The 23,774-nt window shown below is 39.0% G+C and overlaps 2 protein-coding genes across 3 annotated transcripts in view; one reads left to right on the forward strand and one right to left on the reverse strand.

Moving 5' to 3' along the window:
* The first annotated feature begins 2,835 nt into the window (after positions 1–2,835).
* LOC122558726 (histamine H2 receptor) lies at positions 2,836–3,732 on the forward strand. Its single transcript, XM_043707519.2, has one exon. The coding sequence runs from the start codon at positions 2,836–2,838 to the stop codon at positions 3,730–3,732; it is 897 nt and encodes a 298-aa protein (XP_043563454.2).
* Positions 3,733–4,878: 1,146 nt separating this feature from the next.
* The window catches only part of sult5a1 (sulfotransferase family 5A, member 1), a 44,378-nt gene continuing 25,482 nt past the window's right edge, over positions 4,879–23,774 (reverse strand). The window contains exons 1-6 of one of the 2 annotated variants that reach the window (XM_043706787.2): positions 17,827–18,166; positions 16,411–16,619; positions 15,208–15,334; positions 12,435–12,529; positions 11,433–11,613; positions 4,879–11,343 (exon numbers count right to left, since the gene is read on the reverse strand). In XM_043706787.2, coding sequence (XP_043562722.1) covers positions 11,231–11,343; positions 11,433–11,613; positions 12,435–12,529; positions 15,208–15,334; positions 16,411–16,619; positions 17,827–17,965 — 864 coding nt within the window. In that variant the 5' untranslated portion in view covers positions 17,966–18,166 and the 3' untranslated portion in view covers positions 4,879–11,230. Of the gene's footprint in view, positions 11,344–11,432; positions 11,614–12,434; positions 12,530–15,207; positions 15,335–16,410; positions 16,620–17,826; positions 18,167–23,774 lie in introns of those variants that run through there. The other variant, XM_087995812.1, reaches the window with a different exon arrangement.

Here is a 23,774-nt window from a genome sequence, read left to right on the forward strand (position 1 = left end):
CTACCGTGCCTACCTCTACCACCTCTGCTGACAATGCATTCCGGACGCACACCACCCTCTGTGTGAAGTACTTGCCATGTGTATCCCCCTTAAACTTTTCACCTCTCACCTTGAAAGCGTGACCTCTCGTTGTTGAACCCTCCACCCTGGGAAATAGCTTGTCTCTATCTACCCTGTCTATACGCTTCATGATTTTGTAAACCTCAATCAGGTCGCCCTTCAATCTCCTTTTTTCTAATGAAAATAAACCTAACTTACTAAACCTCGCTTCATAGCTAGCACCTTCCTTACCAGGCAACATCCTCATAAACCTTCTCTGCACCCTCTCCAAAGCGTCTACATCCTTTTGGTAATGTGGCGACCAGAACTGTACACAGTATTCTAAATACAGTCGAACCAATGTCCTGTACAATTTTAACATGACTTGCCAGCTCTATCCTCAATACCCCGTCTGATGAAGGCAAGCATGCTATATGCCTTCTTGGCCATTCTATCCACCTGTGCAGCAACCTTCAGGGTACAATGGACCTGCACTCCCAGATCTCTCTGCCCATCAACTTTTCCCAAGGCTCTTCCATTCATTGTATAATTCACTCTAGAATTAGTCTTGCCTAAATGCATCACCTCACATTTGTCTGGATTGAAATCCAAATGCCAGTTTTCCATCCAACTCTCCAGTTTATGTTTATCCTCCTGTATTCTCTGACAGTCCCTTAATCTTTCTGTTACTCCACCAATCTTCGTGGAGTTTATACATGAGGGTGGGTTGGGGATTTTTAAATTTTTTTTGTACTGTTTTGAATTGCATTGTTTTGTACATGCTTTAATATTTTAAAAATCTATTTTTTAATAGAAATAGAAATCATTTAAAAAATGATTTTGAGCTCAGGTCAAACATTGCCAACTTAGTAAGTGAGCACCATGAAGGACAGCTACATAAACAGAGGTTCCAAACACAGATCCACACCAATAAGATCACCTGTTTATGTAACTTTAGCTGATTCCACCCCTCCTTGCCCAAATCCACATGCAGCTCTCATCCATGCTCTTGTTACCTCCAGACGTAACTTTTCCAACATAAACCAGTGAATAGATCTGGCTAAAGGAAATGTTTACACCATCCAAAACTCTTCTGCTTATGTCATTAGTCGAGCCTGGTTGAGCTCACCCTGCTCCCTTGTATTTCTAAAAAAGCAGTTCTTCAATGTTCGAATTTTGATCCTTGATTTCAAATCCCTCCATAGCCTTGCCTAATTCCCACAACAGTTTGTGCCAAGGCAGTAATCAGTAGCAAAACAAAAGTGCTTGTTTTGAAAAGTTTTCTCAGGGTATTCAGTTTACTGTTTTTGCTATTTTAAGTTTTTATCAACGTAGATGAGCTTGTATCTCATTTATCTGATTACTGTTCTGACAATTAATGGAACTGCAGCCCTGTTGGAAACAGTCTTGATGGGACTTATCACTTCTAACTTCCAGGGATTAGGATTGTGTTTACTGTCAATTCCATAGGAAAACATGTATAAAAATGAAAGTTGAAGAAATCCCACTTTTTCTCTTCAGTGATTATTTTGGAATCTCCCCATGCATTCAGGCAGGAACCATGGAAATCCTGGCTTCAGTGTGTTTCAAGGATCCACAATAGAACACTTGGTAATCTTGATAGTGAAGGAGTAATGAATGATTGGGAAATCTACAGATATCAATAAGTGGCCAAGTAATCTATAGGGAAAAGATGCCTGTTGACTGCATGGATGATAAATTGCTTTGGTTGAGTAATTGGAAAAGTGGAAAATGAAATTCAGTCTGGAGAATTGCAAGATTATACATTTGGGAAATGCAAACAAAGCAAGAGATTACATATAAACAGGAGATTATTGAGAACAGAGACATCATAAGAGACATTGGAAATGCATGTTCACAGATTCCTTAAAGGTGACAGGACATTCAACTAAAATGGAAAGGACGACATGTAGCATGCATTCCTTCATTGAGCAAGGCACGGAATACATAAACAGACACATAATGCTGGATATAAGATCCAGGTTCGGCCACAGCTGGGAGTTTTGGTTACAAAGCCCTGATCATCACATTACAGGAAGGACATAGCTGTTCTACAGAAAGTACAGAGGTAATTTACAAGAATGTTGCCAGAGTTTGAAAACTGCAGATATGGGAAAGATAGGGTTGTTTTCCTTAGAACAGAGGGCCCAAGGGTTTTTTTTAAAAGTCTAACCTAACAATCTTTAATGCTTCCAAATCAGAAAAATGAAAAATACTGGACAAAGTAAGCAGTAGAAGTCAATGGAGAAAAAGAATGAACAAACAAGAATCAATTGGGGGCGGGAATTGTGAGCTGTTCACTTCGGGAATGTGCAAATTAACCAATTAAAGGTTCATCCTACCATTGGTGTGACGGTCCTTACAGAAGGAGGAATCTTGGGAAAGGAATTCGCATTACCGTCCTTACAGCTACATCTCATCCGCTCAAATTAGGTCACATTTACAATCGGGTCCAGCGTTATGTGGAACAAAACCTTCCCCCCACCCCGAGAGCAGATCCGTCGCTTAAACATACCATTATTCAAATTTTACTCTTTACATAACGCAGCTTTCCTATTTGCATCAGCTCAAATAACACGTGTTCAATCCCAGTTAATAAAAAAAACCCACCTGCTAACGAGGAGAGGCTGTTTGTAATCAATGGGGTCATCAGTATTTGAAGTGTTAGGAGTGACCTAAAGATGACTTTTCAATTTATCAGACTGCTGGAAAATTCTTTTTGTTTTTGAAAGGGTTTTGGTTTCAATGACTTTAGTCTTGAAAGCTTTGCCAGGGATGTCTCTTTGTAACAAAGTGTTGGTGAATCTCTCCTGGCCTGCGCTCTCTGAGAATGAGCATGGGAATGGGAGTGGGATTGAGATTGCTAATCTCTCTGGTACTGGCCGAGCCAGCTCTGTGGGAGAGGCAGGAGGGGACATCCTGAAACAGTGTATCATTGCTGTTCTGTGTGTTCTGATCATCCTGGGCAATACGGCCGTGTTATTGGTGATCTCCTCGCCAGTTTCTGGCTGGTCCAAAAACAGCCGCCTGGTCCTGATTTCACTGACCGGGGCTGATGCTGCCCTCGCTCTGATAGTCATCCCTCTGAATTTATATGGTAGCAGTGTACCCCAGCTCCGAAACCAGGCCGACTCCCCCTTCTGTCACATTGTGGTCTTTCTAGATGCCAGCATCCTAACTTCCTCCATCTATTCCCTGGCTACTATCAGTATTGAGCGCTACATCGCTGTATTCTTCCCACTCAGGTACAGCATGGTGATGACCAACTGCAGGATCAAAGCTCTCATTGCACTGGTCTGGCTTTTGCCACCCATCCTCTCGTTTCCCCTCTCCATCCCTCGGGGAATTGTCAAAGTTTACTTCTCCAGAGCATCTTTGATTTGTAATCTGGATTTCTCCAGCAATGTCACCTATTCTCTCCTGCTGACTGCATTCATCTTCTTCCCCTGCTCACTCATCATGACGTTTGCCAATTTCCGTCTCTGGTTTGTAGCCAGGAGTCAGAGGAATCGCTTTAAACTGTCGAAGGCGAACAGGAGACACGATGCTGCTTCCAGAATCCTTGTGCCTGTAGTTATCGTCTATTATATCTGCTGGTGCCCTTGTGTTTGCAACATGATCTACCAGGGTGAGTATTCTGAGAAGCAAAACACAACATTGACCAGAGTTTAATTTCAAGATATTCTTCAACATGTTATTGCTGAATGGTCTGGTTACCCTGCACCCTTTCCCCCACCCCCCTTTAAATAAGCAGAAATAGTCCCACTTCTGTCAGCTTTCCCCACCCTCTGCCCCTGGGAAGACCACAATAGAATATCTTTTATGGTGGATCTGTTCTGGGGCCTTCATCAATCCCCTTCATGACAAAAGAAGGTCTGTTTAGAAGTTTGGAGTCATGGTTTGTGCCAGGTCATTGAACGCCAATTCCCTCACTGCACTTGACGGTTGAACAACCGTCTTTCTTTTGACTGCCCTGAATTTATTTTTATATTTAATTTTTAGTTGTTACTTCAAAGAAACTTTAAGTATCAAACCATAGTAAACATCACGTCTTTAAGACAAAAAGCTTGAAGCTCCCACCATTCATTGAGTTCTCCAGTATGTTCCCACCACTTCCAGTCATTTCAAGCATCCCTATGTGAGAAATCAACAAATTCCGTACAGACGATGGGTAAAATCTGGAACAGTCGTGAACTTTAATGACAAGATTTTGTCCACAATGATTTCAGTCCAGGAACTCTCAAAATTTCCACTCATGGTAATGTCAGAAGAAATCAACTGCATGCTTATTATTCCCTACTCTCTCTGGAATAACTTTCCGAAAATCATTCTTTTAGGGGAAAAAGATTAACAGCTGACTTTGCAAATTCTCTTTAAAAGAATTTGTAATGTGTATTTTTAACAATGGTGTGATTTTTGCAGAATATTGAGCCTTCAGGAAACCAATATAGAGTTCAATACTTTTAGCGCCTGAACACCACCTTCTATGTCCTTTACCCATCCCATACCCAAATATTATTGTCACTTGCGTTGCTTTCAGCACAGAAAACTCATTTTCACTTACAGTCCTTATTGTTCTTCTCAGTTTTATTCCTCTCCCCCCAGACTCTGCCTCCACTGATCCCCTTCACTCCTTTACCCACCCCTGCTCTTCACCAGCTTTTCTCAGCTGCCACTGGTTCTGGATCACAGGATCCAAAACATTGACTCTCCACAACTGCTGCCAGACTTGCTGCGTTTCTACAACAACTTGTTTTTGTTTTGGAATATTGTGTAATTTTGTTTACAGATAATTGTCCAAGCTGTGACAAGTAAATACCTTCTTTTTAAGTAAAGTAAGATCTTTATTAAAAATCATTCCAGTTTACATTTATTAAAATAATTTTTCCAGTCAAAAGTTAATGCACTTTGTTTTGCGAAAACCAATTACACATTTGTGACAAAATTAGTATTTTTATTGCAAATTGTACTCTTAAGTATAAGATTTCTAACTGTTTTTCACCAAAAGTTTCAAAGTTTTTGAAACCTGTCAATCTGACAACGGGGGGGAGTTAGGTGCTGGTGAGAGAAACATTAAGGTGTCCATGTAGGAAAGTAGGCTGAGGAACAGCAGAGACAAAAGGAAAATGTCAGAAGTCTGACATTGTCTTTATGTAATTCAGTATGAAAGTCCAATTAGGAACTGTTTCTTTCCTTGGTTGTATTGCATCTGAAGACCTAACCTTATTTAACCACAAAATATACACACACTCTTGTTTCCTTTTGAAAACTACCTTTTTTTTAAGAATTTCAGCATCTATAATGGAGAAAATGGCTTCCTAAGCACTAGCCACTGTTAACTTCATTACACAATTTTTCTTTTAAATTGCAATTAGCAACCACTTCCCCAAAACAGTGCTTGAAAGTTTGTCCTCAGTGTAGTGATTCTGTTTATTGCTATTCATTTGTTCATGGGATGTAAGCATTACTGACTAGACCAACAGATTGTGCCCATCCCAAATTAACATTGAGAATGTGACAATAATCTGCTGTCTTGAACCGTTGCTGTCAAGGTGAAATAGGTACATCCACAGTGCTGTTAGGGAGTTGGGGCTTTGACCCAACAACAGTAAAGAAATTGTGATATTGTTCCACCTCTGGACAATATCTGACTTGGAGAGGAATTAGCAGAGCAGGTATTATTCCCAAGCATCCGCTGTCCTTGTTCTTTAAGGAGGTGGATGTTGCAGGGTAAGTTTACCTAAATATTGCTGTGTAAGTTTACCTAAATATTGTTATTTTTTTTAAAAACATCAGTCTATGAATTATTTAGTTGAGTCCATGTAACATTTGACTCCAATGTTGTCATCTTCCACCCTGAACTGACCTCTCAACTCCATGTCCATCCATCTGCGAGACTATTTCCTTCATTAAATTGACTGTCACTAATATTCAAAAGTCATCTACATGTGCCGTCATAACTCAAGACTTGACTACTGTAATACTCCTTGATTGCCTCCTAACCTATCCAAGTCTACCATTTGTACAATGGTCAGTGAGCCATTGCCCTTGGTCTGATTGACAGTGATTTTTCATTTCTCAACACATTGAATTCAAAATTCTTATCCTAGTTTATAAGTTCATCCATTGTCATTTACCATCATTATCTCTACAGTTCTCCAGCCTGTGTTTTAATTTCACTTTAACTCTAACATGAGCATGAGGAAAATACTGGTTTACAATGATATTTCAAAAAAGTAATTTGTTTGGAATTGATTTGCAGATTACTTGAATCACCACTAGTTTAAAATTCAGATAGTGTTTTATTGATAGTATTATAACATGAATTGGTCATTTATTTCAAGCAAACGCTCCTCTGTTAATTCTGTCTTAAATTCAGCTCTAACACAGCAGGGGGCATCAGAGTGGTTGGAATTCGTTGCCCTGTGGTTACCGTGTGGAAATGGTTTCTTCAACTGCATTGTGTACTTCTGGTTAAACCGAAGTTTCAGAAAAAAGTTTCAGGAAATGGGGCAAAATCTCTGCTTGTCCGAATGGTTTGTTACCCGAGATGCTGCAATTTCTCAAGTTCCAAATGGAAAGCTACTCGTGAAAGTTCAGAAACAGCATGGTGATGCAACAGCAAGGGATAGCAGCATCTCCTCTATGTGTAATTTGGTGTCTTTCAGCAGTGAAACCATTTTGTCAAATACGTAGTCTGTAAGTATGAAAAGATGACATCAGATTGTAAAAAGACCTGTACAGGTACAAAACTCTTGTGACAGGAACGTTTATGGTGGCGGTTGAGCAGGAAGCTGTGCACACCCACTGGAATGGGGAAATCTATCTTTTGATATTGATGTAACAGTTACCATTAATGCAATAGATACTAGAATTAAAATATGCACATTTAGTCTGGGCTTGATATCTTGCTCAAATGCAGCTCAGTGATAAAATACATTGTATAAGGTAACTCGGAATTGTTTCTAAAGCATTTTGTTTCTGTGTTTTGATCTTCTAATTGGCTAACTTAATACATTCCTGTTTTACACCATGTTAGATCTGTGTAGTGCAGCAAATCTGCTTGTCTTATTTATTAGATTAGGTTGATTCCTAGTTGTGCTCTGAAAATAATCATAAAGTAGCTCTTGTACTAGGGCAAGTCTCGGATCAGTGAAATTAGGCCGTCTATGAATATTCACACACATAATTGGTGGGTTTCTAGTTGAGACTAAATTAGACCAAATCAATATCACTGCCCTATATTCTCATTTTCTATGATAGCATAATACCAATGGTAAAAGAACCAGTGCAATTTAGAATGGTGCTTTACAGCAGTCTAGATATCCAGTATAAGGACGGGAATTCCTTGAGTTTTAACAAAGGCCATCAGCTTACAGTTTGCATTTTAAAGAAAACTTGTGGAATTCATCTCCTAACCTCACTCCCAAAGCATTGGTTGAAATTCCAAAGTTCTACATAATAGAAATGGATTTTTCTAACTGTAAATCAGAGGACCATTTACAATGCTGTTTCTTCAATTTACGTATTTAATGTAGTTAAGTAGTTATGGTTAGAACCACCTGAGGTGTTGCCATGAAAGTGATCAAGTGAGTAAAGCTCACAAAGTAAACACTTGTGAATTTTGAACAAAAGCAAAGTACACAAGTTAGAAGGCTTGCAGAGTTTTTTCCCTGATTTTAAAGATTTATCAGAATTAACATTACACCATCTTCAACCATTCATTGGTGAACTGAAGTCCCTTTGTTCTCCTCTGAAACAAGCTTTTGCTATAATATTGACACAAAGCTTTTTTTGTATGTGTGGTTCAGAACAGCCTATATGATATAGCACTAGTGAATGGATAACTCTCAAATTAACACAATTTTAAAACAATTTGATATTACTAATTATCCTGATGATTTTCATAAGTTGGTACTAAATGAACAAGAATGACATTTTGGAAGAAGTTTTAATAAAAGTAACTTTTTTAAAAATAATTTTTAATCAGTCTACATATGGCCACTGAAAAGTTACTTTCTTTTAAAGTGAAAGTTAAAATGTAAGTTTTTTTCATAATTACCCTTCTGACTGATACAAACATTAGAATTTTTGGGTCTTGCATTGTTTGAGTGCCCAGTGTCAAATTTAAATCCTTAAAATCAACTTGAGGTTGCCTTTTTGAAAAGATTTCTGCAACTTCCAAATAAAGAGACCAATTGCGCAAGCTAAAAATTGAGCTTTGAAATCACATTCAATGGTGTTATCTTGATATGTACAAATAAGGCATGTAATCGTTAACTAAAGTTTAGAAGTTTCTGCTTAGTACAGAAGCATCACTATCTCATGACTGGAAAAGCTTGAAAGAAAGCCTATTTCAATTCTCTTGATGGATGTCACATTTAAAAAAAATATTTTTGGGTAGTTAGGAAATCCTTAACATTGTGTAATGTGACCACTTGTTGCTGTTCACTTAGTCTTATGCCATATTGAATAGTTTTACATGTATAGTTGTCTTCGGTCAATAATATGTATAATACTACAGTTAAACATTTTTTTTCTTTGTGGATTATCTGAAAAGTTCTTAGTTTGTGATTAATAACACAATTAATTTATCAGAAAATAAAGCTATCATGCCTTGTGAATATCTTGTCATTCACCTTCCATTTTAACAATTTTCAACTTTAATTATGGTCTTGCTCACTTACATTCAAGGGAAGGTAATACACCAAAGCCTCTGTGATTCATAACCACTTGGCATTAAATAATCAACCTTTTGGTTAATATTATTGTCTAATACAATTATATTATCAAGTAAAAGAGCATTGGTATCAAGTTACCAGTTAATGAAGAATGCACGTTTTTGACAATTTCTAGTGATAAACATAAAAATGTATGCTTGCTCTTTATAAAGGAAATGTTAGCATTTTTTAAAATCTTGGTAAAATTTTAAGTTCTGGATTTTAGTTGATATTTTTCAATCTTCCAGTGTAGTGACAAGTTTTTTTTCAAAATCTACCATTTTCAAATGCAAAGGGGGTTTTAATCATTTTTATGGCATTCAACCATCCTAAAAAAAAATTCATACCCACTCTTCATTTATAAACTATATGCAATATTTTGAACAATCTAGCCACACTTGCGTTTGAGAATTTATTAAAATAAATCTGATTATACAATAAGCAGATTCATATAGTGATTGCATCACCAACTCCTAAAGCCCTTCAGCATTAAACAATAATTTCAACAAGCTTGTTTATACTGTTTTTAAAAAGTAAATTGTCCTGGTATTTAAAAATAAAGCTTGACTTTTATAGTTGTAAACTGAATCCTTAACATTCTGTAAATATGCATGGTAGCTAAAGGAACTTTTATTTATCTCCCCTTGTTCCTCTGTTATTTTACAGTCTGTCTCCAATTGATTCTCTTTTTGGTCACTATCAATCCCTTTCAATTCCATTTTCCAAAAATTCCTTCTCTTTCTCCCCATTTTGAAGTTGGTATTTTGACAGTTGTCCCAGTGGTACTTACAAGTAGCCGTTCTTTGAGTGCAGATTGTCAAATGGAAGTCTGGTATTTTTAAAGCAACCTATCTAGATGTGTATGGCACACCTCTGCAGGTAAAGGGGCTTGAACCCAGGACTTCTGGCTCAGGGAGGGACATAACCACTATGCCACAACAGTCCTCAACTGTCAGATGTATTGATTTAAGACCAAATGTTCATTCATCATCAGAGATGACTGGCAACTAACAGGCAGGAAACCCAGGGTTTATTTCCTCACCAGTAGAGGTAACAGACTGAGAAATTAATTCAGCTGAGAGTAAAATGTAAGCTAGATATTTGTCATCTCTTGCATACCATCTTGTACAACCTATCCCAGGGCAACTTCTGGTCTTTCACTCCATTAAGATCAGTAGAGAAATGGTCTCAAATGTAGAATGGTTCCCCTGCCTGGGAAGCCAGCTCTCATCTAAAGCTGACATGATATAGAGACTTAATGCTATATCCAATCCACAAGCCTCATCATCTGATGACTAAGGATGAACATCTCTAATTGTGACATCAACACTAATGCAAGCTTTTTGTGTATAAGGCAGTTGTCCTTGTCATCTTATATGGCTCCAGCACATGTCTAAACCACCTCTACTCGGCCAGCCATGTGTTTCAGATGCCTAAGTTCTGACTCTGAAAGCAAATCCTCTTTGCTCAGCTCAAGGAAGTCAATAAAATGAGAGGAGGACAAAGGAAGGCTTCCCTCAAAAAATGTAACACAGATGCCACTACCTGGGAGACCCTCACTGAGAGGGGAAAAAAGATACTGACTCAGAGGAATCTTCTGTAAAAAGGGAAACAATTCTTTGAGAACACTGGCAAAAGGAAATAATAAATAGGATCACTGCCATTCCTCCTCCAGGTTTCAAAGGCAAAAAGGACCAATTCTATCCTCCCAGAAACATCTGCGAAATGTGTCATCAGAGACGTGACTCTAGGCTCACACTGATCAGCCGCACAAGGACCCCAGAACCTGCGACTAGTGATGTGAAGTTTATTAGGTGGATAATCATACTTGTCAGAATGATTACTGATGATCATATGGTGTGTTTACCTATTAATGTTAATGACCCATGAACTCCAATATCTGCTAAAGTCACTCTTAATGATGACTATTGGAATAAACAGAAACATCTGTTAATCAGTAACTGCACATTGTAAAAAACATCTGCAAAATAAAACTAAGTTGGATAGCTATTTAAATTCACTTGTGACTACAGTAATTTAGGCCTCCAGTTTGCCCTTGAGTTCGGCTCACTAAGATGTTGCTGATTTGCAACATCTTGCTCTTTGCCAATGGTGGTATTTCCAGAGGAGTGTAGTCATTTTTTGTACTGATTAAATATTACTTTGCTCCATTACGTTGAGAGAAAAGTACATTAGGCCTCAATGACATTAAATGCTTCCTTAACTACTGATTTTTGATTCTCTCATTAATGCATATTTAAGAGAACATCAAATTGAATTAAAATACCTTAATCTGTATGCATTGTCAGTGCAATGCATTGTTACATGTTTTCCAAACAGCTGAAATGGTTCACTGGAGCCTTTTCAACACACACAAAGGAACTATAAATGAGTGTTATGGTTACTTATTAAGCTATTTAAATAACAATTGTCTGTCCTGATTATAGGAGTTATAAACTCCAGATAAACCGAATGTCCATATCCCTCATTTTCTCCTGGAAAACCTTCTCGAAGTGTTGCTTCTGTTCTTCTGTGAAATATTCCTTCCAGTCTCCGACTTTACCTAAATAACAAAACAAATCAGAAGACCATCACACCAACAGCAAAGGGAATAGTAATATTCTAGGTTATTTTAGTATCATTTTAACTAACCTTTTCTCATGAATTTGCCTCTTTGATGATCCATAATTTCATTAGGAACAAGTGTGTAGTTAATCATTTGATTATCTTTCATGTTTGTGAAACTGCAGTGCCATACAATTGTGTCCACAACATCTGGCAAAAGAGAATGTTCCAAAAATTTGCAGAGCTTTTCGACAGAGCATCTAAGATCCTGTGAACAATTACAAATGAAAACAAAGGCTTTTAGAAAATGCACTCTTTCTAAAATGGGAAACCTAAAATAGGAAATTAAGTCCTCAAGTTAATTTCATACATTTCTCTAATCCATCATTAAAACAAAAAACAGCAAAGCAACTTCCTTCTTTGTGGGTTTATGTTCCAGTAAGGGTGTCATGCAATATTTCCTTATTATGCTTTAAACTCTTATTTGGTTATAAATAAAACTATTCAGGCTTTGGCCTGTTTATTACTTTATTTCAGAAACATTTTGTGTGGCAATATTTGTCATCCCAAAAGGGTTGGGAAAAGTAAATTGTTATTTGAAATAATTATCTTACTGCTGCTTAAGGTCTGTTGGATTTCAGATGGGCAGCTGTGGAAAATATGATAAAATATTTAAATCAAAGGTGATATATTCTGCTTATGGGATAACCATCAGACCATTGAAAGCAAACAGTAAGAACCATGAAACTAACCATTTTAACCTCTCAGTTTAAAGATAACAGAATTTGTAAGTAATTTGAAAAGAAAATGGAGAGGGCGTAGAACTGGCTGAGGCATTAGAGATATATACAACATGGAAACAGACACATCAGTCCAACTCATCAATGCTGACCAGATATCCGAAATAAATCTAGTCCTATTTGCCAGCATTTGGCCCATATCCCTCTAAACCCTTCCTATTCATATACCCATTCAAATGTCTTTAAATGCTGTAATTGCATCTGGCTCCACCACTTCTTCTGGCAGCTCACTCCATCATGAACCACCCTCTGAATCCAGCACCTTCAGTAGTTTGCTCCCAAATCTTACCTTCTTTAGCTCCTCATAGGTTATGAACAAGAAGTTGAATTCTTCTCTGTGACTTAGCCAGTCTTTTATGTGTTCAAACCATGATCCAAAATGTACTGGAAAAGGTAGGAAAAAATTAAGATTTTATTCTGAAATTTTAACTGTTTTATTTAGCTGTTAGTGTTTTATTCTCTTTTTCAACAAATTTGAAAATAAAAGTAACTGAAAATTATTTTGAAATTCTGTCATAGTTATAGCATTGTTGTTCTTAAAAGTTACATTGCACTGTTATGCATATGTTTTGGACTGGAATTTTAATCCCAAGTTGTCATGTTAAAGAATTGAGTTATTAATTGTTTTTCACATTTATATTGACTCTGGAAATAATATATCCCAGGTAAGTTCCCGTCTGTCTATGCATTTTTCAAAATATTGGCTAATTGACAATACAACACTTTCCCTGCCTCCAAGTCTGAGAGCAGGAGTTTGATTATCCAGAGGAACACTAAAGTATTTCATACAAAGCTGGTTTTAATTATTAATTGCACATATGTTGTTTAATTCATTGGATGTCGTTGTCAGTTATTTTAAATAAAACTATCTCTATAGAAATAAGAATACTAAAGATTCTGGAAATATGTTAAAGTACTTTGATATCAAAATTCATTAGGTGCACTGTTCTTTATGAAAGCAAACCTGAATATTCACAGCAGGATTCTACAAGCCACTATTTGACTGCCTGCTTTTTAAAAATTATTCATTCACGGAATGAGAACATCCCTTCTCCATCTTAGAGGGCAGTTAAAGGCAACTGATGGTCTGGAGTCACATGTAGTCCAAACCAGGTAAGGAAGGCAGTTTTCTTCCATAAGGGGTATTAGTGAACCAGATGGGTTTTTCCCGACAATTGACTCACAGTCATCATTAGCCTTTTGATGCCAGATTTTTATTGAATTCAAATCCCACCATCGTGGGATTCAAACCCAGGTTTCCCAGAACATTACATGGGTTTCTGGATTCACAGTCCAGTGATAATACCACAGCACCATCACTTCTCCTCCTGGTCATGGATCAGTGGTGTGGGGACATTAACTAAGGAGATATCTGTAAGTAAGTATTGTGTTAGACTATGCATTTAATTTTACTGGCCCCAGGATGACAGGCTGTCTATTAAAATAGTGGGACTCTAATCTAGACTGTTAATTAAGTACTCAATTGTTTTAATTCTGCCAGGAACATGAGTATCGCTGGCTTTGCCAGCATTTGTTGTCCCGATCCTAATTGCCCAGAGGACAGTTGAGAATCGACCACATTTTGTAGGTCTGGAGTCATATATTTGCCAGACTAGATGAGGATAGCAGATCTCCTTCCCTAAAGAACATTAGTGAACCCATGTGGGTTTTTGCAACAATCAACATGATTGCCATTAGTCTAGCTTTCCATTCCAGATGTTTATGATTTCAGACTTTGCCATCTACCATCATGGAATTCAAATTCCATGCCCCCAGAACATGAACCTGGTGCTCTGGATTTCTAGTGATGCTACCACACCACTGGACTCTTCTTCTCATCCACTCCTCTCGCCTGAGGTATGGTGACTCTTGGGGTGAACCGCCACTCATCATCTCTCAGTAAATTGGCACTATGACAACTTTACTGCCTCCCCCATTGTATGGGACTGCTGGCACAGTGCCAGTGATATACTGGTGCCTTCTCTATGAATGGGATACTGCCAGTTTCAATTTCTGTGATAGCTTGTATGTGGGGGAGAGTTGTGGAACCAAATACTCCATTGTCCAAAGTGAGGGTAGCAGGAAAATGGAGGGCAGCTCCTCCAGCCCCAACAAACTCCCCTCACTCCCTTCATCAAACCTCCACTCAGAGGTTTCCCTCATCAATTCTTGATACCCTGATTTTTTTTTTAATACACAAATGTATATAGCCCCCAGGTTTCCTGTCTGTCACAGCAATGGCCACATCTGTTAGCAGCACCTCTATTCTGAAGAGCCCAACTAATCTCTTTAACTTAACAATGGACCTGTTATCAACCAGTCCCACAGTTGATGAATGTCGCTTCTGGTCTTACTTTGCACTGTGACATCAGGGTCCCAAACCCAGAGAGGTGCAGCCCAATAATTGTGCTCAAGTCAGAAAGGGGAGCTTCTGAATGCACCATCCTTCAAAGGTGAGCTTAGCAATAATGAATAAACTGAACCAACTTCAATAAGAAATTTGAATAAGAAAATCGTTAACAACTTGATACAATCCCTGGCATAAGAACTTTTAAAAATCTGTAAAACCTCAGCAGGTGAATAAGCATCTGTGGAGAAAAAACAATTTTGACAATTCATCTTCCAAATCCCTTCTATTCCTGATAGTGTTCTAGGAATCGCTTACAATATAGCTGTGGCTTTACAAGAATTTCTGTTATGGTATGAGTTGTTATTGCGTTGAAGGGACAGAAATTTGTAATTTTTGGCCAAGTCCTCATTTCTGTGGGCACATGAGGTATGCCAAGTGATTTTATTAAACAGTAACACGTCAGAATTCTGCTCCTCCCATTGTTTGATTCCTATTCTACAAAGACAGCTGTACAGATGATATTGCTTATGTGGTTATGAGGAAATGTACAGATCATTGTGGATGTAGTCCTCACTGGTGATTGCCTAACAGCTTGGTTTAAACAAGGACAGAAATCTTATTAGATTGGTGAAATTTGATGTACCAGCAATGGAAATCTCCAAATAGACACCATTAGAGTTTAAGTAGTAAATTAGAAGATCCAAATACGCACCTTTTCCAAGTAGAAATTTTTCCAGAAATTCCCCAAAAGTTCCAGGCTCTGGCAGGAATTTTGCCATTTTGTGGAAATGATAAAATGAAACAACTACGTCCATTGGATTTCTTGCAACATAAATTACCTGCGTAATGGGGAGAGAATGCGATGTTTAGCAATTTATAAGCCATTTGTTACAGCAGATATAAGTGGTGAAATGTTTTGAAATTTCTATTACATTATACAGGTAAAATGGAGACTGCTTTTTAAAGATATGGTTGCCTTCAATTCTGCTTTGTACAGATTGGATGGTTCACATGCTGATTAAATTTACTCCAACCCTCTATTGCCTAGGTGTTTTGTTTGAAATGTACTTGGCAAATATCCATTAGTCCTTATGGTATATAGTATAAAACCCATGCTTATCAACACTGAAGCTCTGGGGATGGTTGGTATAAGAAATGGAAATATTCACGTGTTTCAGTAACACTATTGGAGCTGGATAACAATCTAAAATTGCATCATAAAATAGCTGTCATGGCAAGTTGTCTGTACTAAGTTCAGTTTTGATTTTGGAACTTTTCTCTCTGCGATAAGACTAAAAATATGTTTGATATTACTTTTAAGACTCACAAGAAATATTCACTTCTCTGTAGAAGCTGGATCCAATTTTGCAAACCTAAAACAGAATAACTAAGAAGTTGTTTCATTTTGAGACTAACATTTACTGACTGCAGCATTTTTGCATTAAGGTTATTCAAGCAAAACCCAGCTGCAAAGATAAGTGTCATGAAACTTAACTGAATTCCACTAGATTAACTCCTATGCACAAGTTGCTTAATCTTTCATATTGTGAAAACTTGACCCAAGATGCAAATTTCTACTTAAACAGGATGTGCTTCTGTTCCTCTCTGTTGCATTGCATTCTGACCATGACAATGTTGCATTTGCTTTCTGTCCTGAATTTGTATTCTAGAAAATTCAGCCTCAAATACAAATGACTTTTTAATTACTGTAAAGGAGTGTTTTAAGCTATTGTCTCTAAAACAAAAGTTGGCTATAGTCTTATCTCACACGTGCAACAGGAAGTGCAGAAGTGCAAAGTGAGGCTGGGTATAGCAATAATGACATTTCTGGCAGATTTTTATTTTTAAATACATTGTCAACTTACAGTTTTCATACAATCATTAACATAGACTTAACTGTCATGTATTTACATACCTTTGCATTAGATTGTTTGAGGGACTTGGAGAGGATGTGAAAAGGTAGGTGGGTGGTAATAATTCGATTATCTAGCTTGTCCTGCAGAATGTCCTCACAATAATAATGTTCAATCCATGGTGTTCGAATCCAGTTAGGGATGGTTTTAGCAGGGACCTGGTTTCCATCACTACAAATAAGTGTGAGAATTTCCTGCATCCATGTTGTACCTATGAAAGCCAAACCAGATAGGATATTGTAGTCCAGCAGTTTTAGAGGACAAAGCAAACTTGGACCACATTTAAATGAAATGATTGCAGCAGCTAAACCTGTTGCTATAATGCAACGTTGTGGTATTGGGTGTAGGAAATCACCACTAACAAAGTAGACTTCACATTCCTGAAGTGGCATGGTAGCTCGATGATTAGCACTGCTGCCTCACAGCGCGAAGGACCTGGGTTTGATTCCAGCATCAGTTGACTGCCTGACTGTGGAGTTTGAACATTCCCCCTGTGTCTGCGTGGGTTTCCTTCGAGTCCTCTGGTTTTCTCCCAAAATCCAAAGATGTGCAGATTATGGTGAATTGGTTGTGCTAAATTGTCCACCTGTTCAGGGATGTGCATTAGTCAGGGGGTTAAATGTAGAGGTTACTCTTCGGAAGGCTGGTGTGGACTTGTTGGGCCGAAGGGCCTGTTTCCATCATGTAGGGTTTCTATGATTCCTGGTTTAATTTCAAATTTAGCCTATGAATTCTAAATTTATAACAATTGAAATGAACAGCAGATGAACTCGATCTCTGTTTTACCTTGTAAATTCTTATCTACACAGGAGATATCACACTTACAAGGTACTCCTTATCTGTATACTACATTTCTACAGGTCATATTATGTGCAGCATGACATAATCATGATTCATTCCTTATTCCACAAAACTACCATTCACCATTTTCCTTTTAAAAGCCTGGATCTCTGATTATTAATTCAGAGCTGTTCTGAAATAATGGAGATCTGGTTTTTTAAACAAATTGCCTGCCCTTGACCATATTTAAATCTTCAATATCTCTGAACAGCAGAATCCTAGGAGATAATTGGGAATGCAATCAGTTCAGAGCACTTGCTTTCCCACTGCCTGGAAACTTTGAAATGATGTTTGGAGTGCCAAACAAAATTGGGTTAAAGAGACGAATACAAAACTGTACCTTTACCCTCCCAATGCACAGATTTCATACTAAATAAAAACAAGGTGTAAAAACTTCTTGGCAAAAATATTATTTGTGGCAATAGAAAGTTGTATAATAAAAACTCACATTGTAAAAGATACATAAATAATTTCACATATATGTTTGATACCATAATTCAGAAATTATCACTTTTACAGTAACTAATACATAAAGTAAACACAAGCATTGAGGTACTGGAATATACTGGAGCTCCTACCTGATTTGGGGTACGTAACAATCAGAATATCTGTGTCATGAAACTTGAACTCCTCAGCATAGTGCATAGACTGCAGCGTATGCAGGTGTCCTGGGAAGTTGATGCCTGAGTACTGCAATGCAGTATTGAGATTAGCCATGACTTGTACTGCTGCAGTGAATGAACTGCTGCTGTGTGCTCCCCTCAGCTTTTAATCTCTTGTTAACAGGAAATCAAATTGGTTCCCACTATGGAGGCTGACGAAACAAAGTTGTGGTTCCATTGAAATCGTTCTCTTTGTTGTACTTTCCTAGTCTGCTTGACGATAGTGATTCACACACTCAAACTATAACTGAGTGCAGTTCCTCAACTCAGCGACTATTCTTAATTTGAATACTTGTCAAATGTTTCATTATTATGTCATGGAAATCATCAGGGAGATGTCATTTTTGTGTTTTCAACCATACAAATTTCCAGCAGAGGTCACACTGCAGTCATCAGGAGGTGCCTTGCTGACTTTTCTCTTGAACAAATGAAAATGAAATCACCTGCTTGAACTAATTAAACTAACACCAAATGACAGGCGTCCTTATTGGCTATTAAAATTAACTGACCTGATCGATATCTTCTGGTAAAGTTGATTGTTGATTGGCTGTTGCCTGTTTTGCATGACAGTCCGATATCACTGTCATTTCTGGAATTTATTAAGAACATAAGAACCAGGAGCAGGAGTAGGCCATCTGGCCCTTTGAGCCTGCTCTGCCATTCAATAAGATAATGGCTGATCTTTTTGTGGCCTCAACTCCACTTACACACCCTCTCACCATAACTCTTAATTCCTTTAGTGTTCAAAAAATTATCTATCTTAGCTTTAAAAACATTTGCTGAGGAAGCTTCAACCACTTCACTGGGCAAAGAATTCCAGAGATTCACAACCCTCTGGGTAAAGAAGTTCCTTCTCAATTCAGTCCAAAATCTGCAACCCCTAATTTTGAAGCTACGCCCTCTTGTCCTAGTTTCACCCACCAGTGGAAACATCTTCTCTACTTCTTTCTTACCTAATCCCTTCATAATTTTATGTGTTTCTATAACAGCGTCCCCATTCTTCTAAATTCCAGTGAATATAATCCCAGTCTACTCATAGACCGACCCCCTCAACTCCGGAAGTAACCTAATGAACCTCCTCTGCACCCCCTCTAGTATATCCTTTCTCAAGTAAGGAGACCAAAACTGCACACCGTCCTTCAGGTGTGGCCTCACCAATACTCTATACAGCTGCAATATAGCCTCTCTGCTTTTAAATTCAATCCCTATAGCAATGAAGGACAAAATTCCATTTGCCTTCCTAATTACCTGTTGCACCTGCAGACTAACCTTCTGTCATTCATGCACAAGGACACCCAGGTCCGTCTGCACAGCAGTGTGCTGCAATTTCTTACCATTCAAGTAATGATCCTGTTATTCATACCAAAATGGACGACTTCACATTTATTAGCATTGTACTCCATCTGCCAGACCTTTGCCTACTCACATAAACTATCTCTGTCCCTTTGCAAAGTTTCACAGTCCTCTGCACACATTGCTGTACCACTCAGCTTAGTGTCATCCGCAAGCTTCGACACACTACACATGGTCCCCAACTCCAAATCGTCTATGTAAATTGAGAATAATTGCGGTCCTAACACTAATCCCTGAGGCATATCACTAGTCACTGATTGCCAGCCAGAAAAGCACTCATTTATCCCCACTCTTTGCTTCCTGTTGGTTAACCAATCCTGTATCCATGCTAATACATTGCCCATAACGCCATATATCTTTATCTTATGCTACAGTCTTTTGTGCAGCACGTTGTCGAATGCCTGTTGGCAATCTAGATACACCACATCAATTGGGTCTCTGCTATCCACTGTGTTTGTAATGTCTTTATAGAATTCTAGTAGATTAGGTAAGTATGATCTACCTTTCATGAAACCATGCTGCATGTACCCAACGGGGCAACTTCAATCGAGATGCCTTGCTATTTCTTCCTTGATAATAGACTCAAGTATTTTCCCCAATACAGAAATTAAGCTAACTGGTCTATAATTCCCCATCTTTTATTACCTACTTTTTTAAACATTGGCATCACACTTGCTGTTTTCCAATCTGCTGGAACTGTCCCAGAGTCTAGTGAATTTTGGAAAATTACCACAAGTGTATTTGTTATTTCTTCCGCCATCTCTTTTAGCACCCTGGGATGCATTCCATCAGAGCCAGGAAACTTGTCTATCCTTAGCTCCATTAGCTTGCCCAACACTACCTCTTCTGTGATAATGATTGTTTCCAGGCCCTCACCTACCTTCGTCTCTTTGTCAATTACTGGCATGTTAATAGTGTCCTCCACTGTGAAGGACTATTAATGGACACAAAATGCTTCGACCATTTCCTCATATCCCATTACTCAATCCCCCTTCTCATCGTTGAAAGAGCCAATGTTTACTTTAGTCACTCTTTTTTGTTTTATATATTTATAGAATCTTTGGTATCTATCTTTAATTTAATTAGTGTAATTAATACAATTAATAACATGGGTGACTGTTGTTGGTTTTTTTTTGTAAAAACAATCCTCCTCCTGATTTTACAAAGATTCTGGCCAGGATTTTCAGATCCCACCGAGAGAAGGGAGACTGGGTAAAAATAATGAAACCTATTAGCAACATGCCAATTTCCTCTCCCCCTTGGGTATTCTGGCTCAACCATTTTAGTCTAGGCAAGACTACTCATGTCCAGGAGGGCAGGAAGCCAATTTGACTCATGAGATTGTTAAAGTCACATTTGCCTGGGATTTTCTACATCAGTTTCTTAACACGAATGTGTCAGGGAGAGGGGCCTTAAGGTGGGCACCCTGTGCTTCAGGCAATCTACAGGTGTCCTCACCCAAATGGGCATTGGTCGACAAAGGTTGCCCACAGAGGGATTGTAATGCGTATCATTTAGACTGATGGCCAAGCTGCTTTCTCTGATTTATCATTGTATGTTTAATCCTCTCTGCTATTCAATACTATTGAAGTTGTGAGGCCTCAGACTCTGCAGCTGTAAGGGCTTGTCTATTGCCCTTAATTAGATTAGATTAGATTACTTACAGTGTGGAAATGGGCCCTTTGGCCCAACAAGTCCACACCGACCCACCGAAGCGCAACCCACCCAGACCCATTCCCCTACATTTACCCCTGTACCTAACACTACGGGCAATTTAGCATGGCCAATTCACCTAACCTGCACATTTTTTTTGGATTGTGGGAGGAAACCGGAGCACCCGGAGGAAACTGGGAGAATGTGCAAACTCCACACAGAGAGTCGCCTGAGGCTTTCTTTCTCCCTCATGTACGTAACTAACTTCCCCTTATACATATCCATGGTACTCAACTCAATCATTCCATGTAGCAGTAAGTTTCTCTTAAACTGTTCTAGTTTCACAAGTGACAATCTTTAATTTATCATCCTTAATTTTGGCACCTCTGACAAGCAGAACATCTTCTCTGTCAGCACCCTATTGACCAATTAATAATTTTAAAGTGCTCTATCAGATCGTATCTCAGCCTTCACTTTACAGGAGAAAAGTGCCATTGGTCTAATCTTCCAAAACTAATACAGTAATTTCTCCGTTCTGCTGTATGATTAGATTAGATTACTCACAGTGTGGAAACAGGCCCTTCGGCCCAACAAGTCCACACTGACCCGCCGAAGCATAACCCACCCAGACCCATTCCCCTACATTTATCCCTTCACCTAACACTATGGGCAATTTAGCACTTTTGGATTCTGGGAGGAAACCCACACAGACATGGGGAGAATGTACAAACTCCACACAGAAAGTCGCCTGAATTGAACCCGGGTCTCTGGCGCTGTGACGCAGCAGTGCTAACCACTGTGCCACCATGCCACCCACTTAGACAGAGAACAAAAAAGGCTCCAGGCCAATTAAAGGGTCATTCTGGTCAAAACCTGTTGCTTACCTCATGGGCAGGCTCAGGAGCTGGAAACAAGACCAGCTCCTGCTTCTTGGCCCTAAAGTGAAAATTCAGCCCATCTTATTTTGCCATCCTTCATGTTGCCAAAACGTTGGACTGTCATGTTCATTTTTAATGAAGTGACTGGTTAATCATGTGACATGCATGAGCTAATCGTCCCTGGTGCCGGTGACAAGGTTGATGTGTTCATGCCCCGGGATAAGTTTTGATTCTGATTTTATATGAAACTTGACTGGCTGGACATGTACAATGGCTGTAAATGGCTGAGTAGAATACATCAAAAGTCATACATTGGACTGGGTTTAGCATGCTAGGAGTTCCTCAACTTCCCTGACAACAAGGTTTCAATTTGGCCAGCACAGTGTGGAGGCAACATGGTGGCTCAGTGGTTAGCACTGCTGCCTTGCAATGCCAGGAACCTGGATTCAATTCCACCCTTAGGCAACTATCTGTGTAGAGTTTGCACATTCTCCCTGTGTCTGTATGAGTTTTCTCTGGGTGCTCTGATTTCTTCCCATAGTGCAGGCCAGATAGATTGGCTGTGCTAAATTACCCGTGGTGTCCAAGGATGTGCGAGCTAGGCGGAATAGCCATGGGAAATGCAGAGTTAAAGGATAGTGTAGGCAAATGGGTCTGGGTGGGATGGTCTTCGAATGGTCATTGTGGACTTGGTGAGCTGAATGACCTGCTCCTTCACATTCTATCTGTGGTCTCAGCATTGCCAGATTTCAGAGGTGGCTACCATTAGGACTACAGCCAATCCCTCAAGAAGAGAAGGAAACTGGACAGAAGCTAACCCTGAGATACTGATAGTGCTGGCTGCTAGGCCCCAGCATTGTGGGTGAGGGGGGTGGGAGCTGAGAGCTGGAGGTGGCTTAAGGAGGGATGTATGACTTTGAGAGGGGGATGGAGTTGAATGCTCCTGATAGACATAGGGGATCCCCAAAAGGAAGTCCTTTCCAACACTGGTCCTTCTTGGAAAAGCTGCCAAGGTACTCATTTGGCTTAGGTTTTCCATTGCCATCGATGAAATGGGATGTGGCATTTGAGAGTTTCTATGATTCCAAGGGTGAATGGGCTTCCTAATAATTCCCTATCATATAGTCTGAGTGAGAAGCCAGAAGACAGGTTCCATGCTACATTTTAAGGGCCCCCTCACCTAGACCAGTGGAGGGCTGCAAAACCCAGCCCTGTACTGGGTCTAAGTGAAACAAAATGTTAGTATAGGTACACCTGGTCTCCACCATTCTTCTGGTTTTTGCATTGCCTTGAGAGGGCTGATGCTGTGAATAGACATTTTCTTTCCTGTGACATGGTCCATTGCTGGCCAAGCCAGCATTTATTTCCTTTCCTTGACTACACTCCGTGAAATTAAATGGCAACCACATTCCTGGTTGGAGTCACATGTGGGCCAGACCTGGTAAGAATGACAATTTTTTTTTCCCTCAGGATACCACTGAACTTGATAGGTTTTAATGATAAGGGGGCACAGTTTCAAGGTTTTTCACACAGAGAGTGGAAGGAGACTGGAATGCAGTGCTGGAAGAGGTGTGAAAGTAGGCATGTTGACAACATTTAGTGGCACCTGGATGGTTACATGAATAGGGAGGGAATAGAGGGATACGGACCAAATAAGAGCAAAAGGTTTGTTTTTTAGTTTAATTAGGGAATGATGATCAGCACACACGTGGAGAGTCAAAAGGCCAGTTCCTGTGCTGTACTTCTCTTTTGTTCTTTTGTTGTTATTTTTGACAATCAAGGTTCACCATTGGGCTAGTTTTATTAATTCTAGATATTTATTGGTTTCAAATTTCATCCTGTGCCAAGGTGGGATTCAAAACCAGAATATTAGCCTGGGTTTCTGGTTTGCTAGTTGAGTGACATTATCACAATGCTACCACCTCCTTTACTGTGTCAAAGCTTGGCTGCTAAATTTCTGCTTTGATTAACTTGATGGGA

Source organism: Chiloscyllium plagiosum, unplaced genomic scaffold (assembly GCF_037043375.1).
Source record: "Chiloscyllium plagiosum isolate Xiang-an unplaced genomic scaffold, Cpla_swu_hap1 HiC_scaffold_17, whole genome shotgun sequence".
Classification (NCBI taxonomy): Eukaryota; Metazoa; Chordata; class Chondrichthyes; order Orectolobiformes; family Hemiscylliidae; genus Chiloscyllium; species Chiloscyllium plagiosum.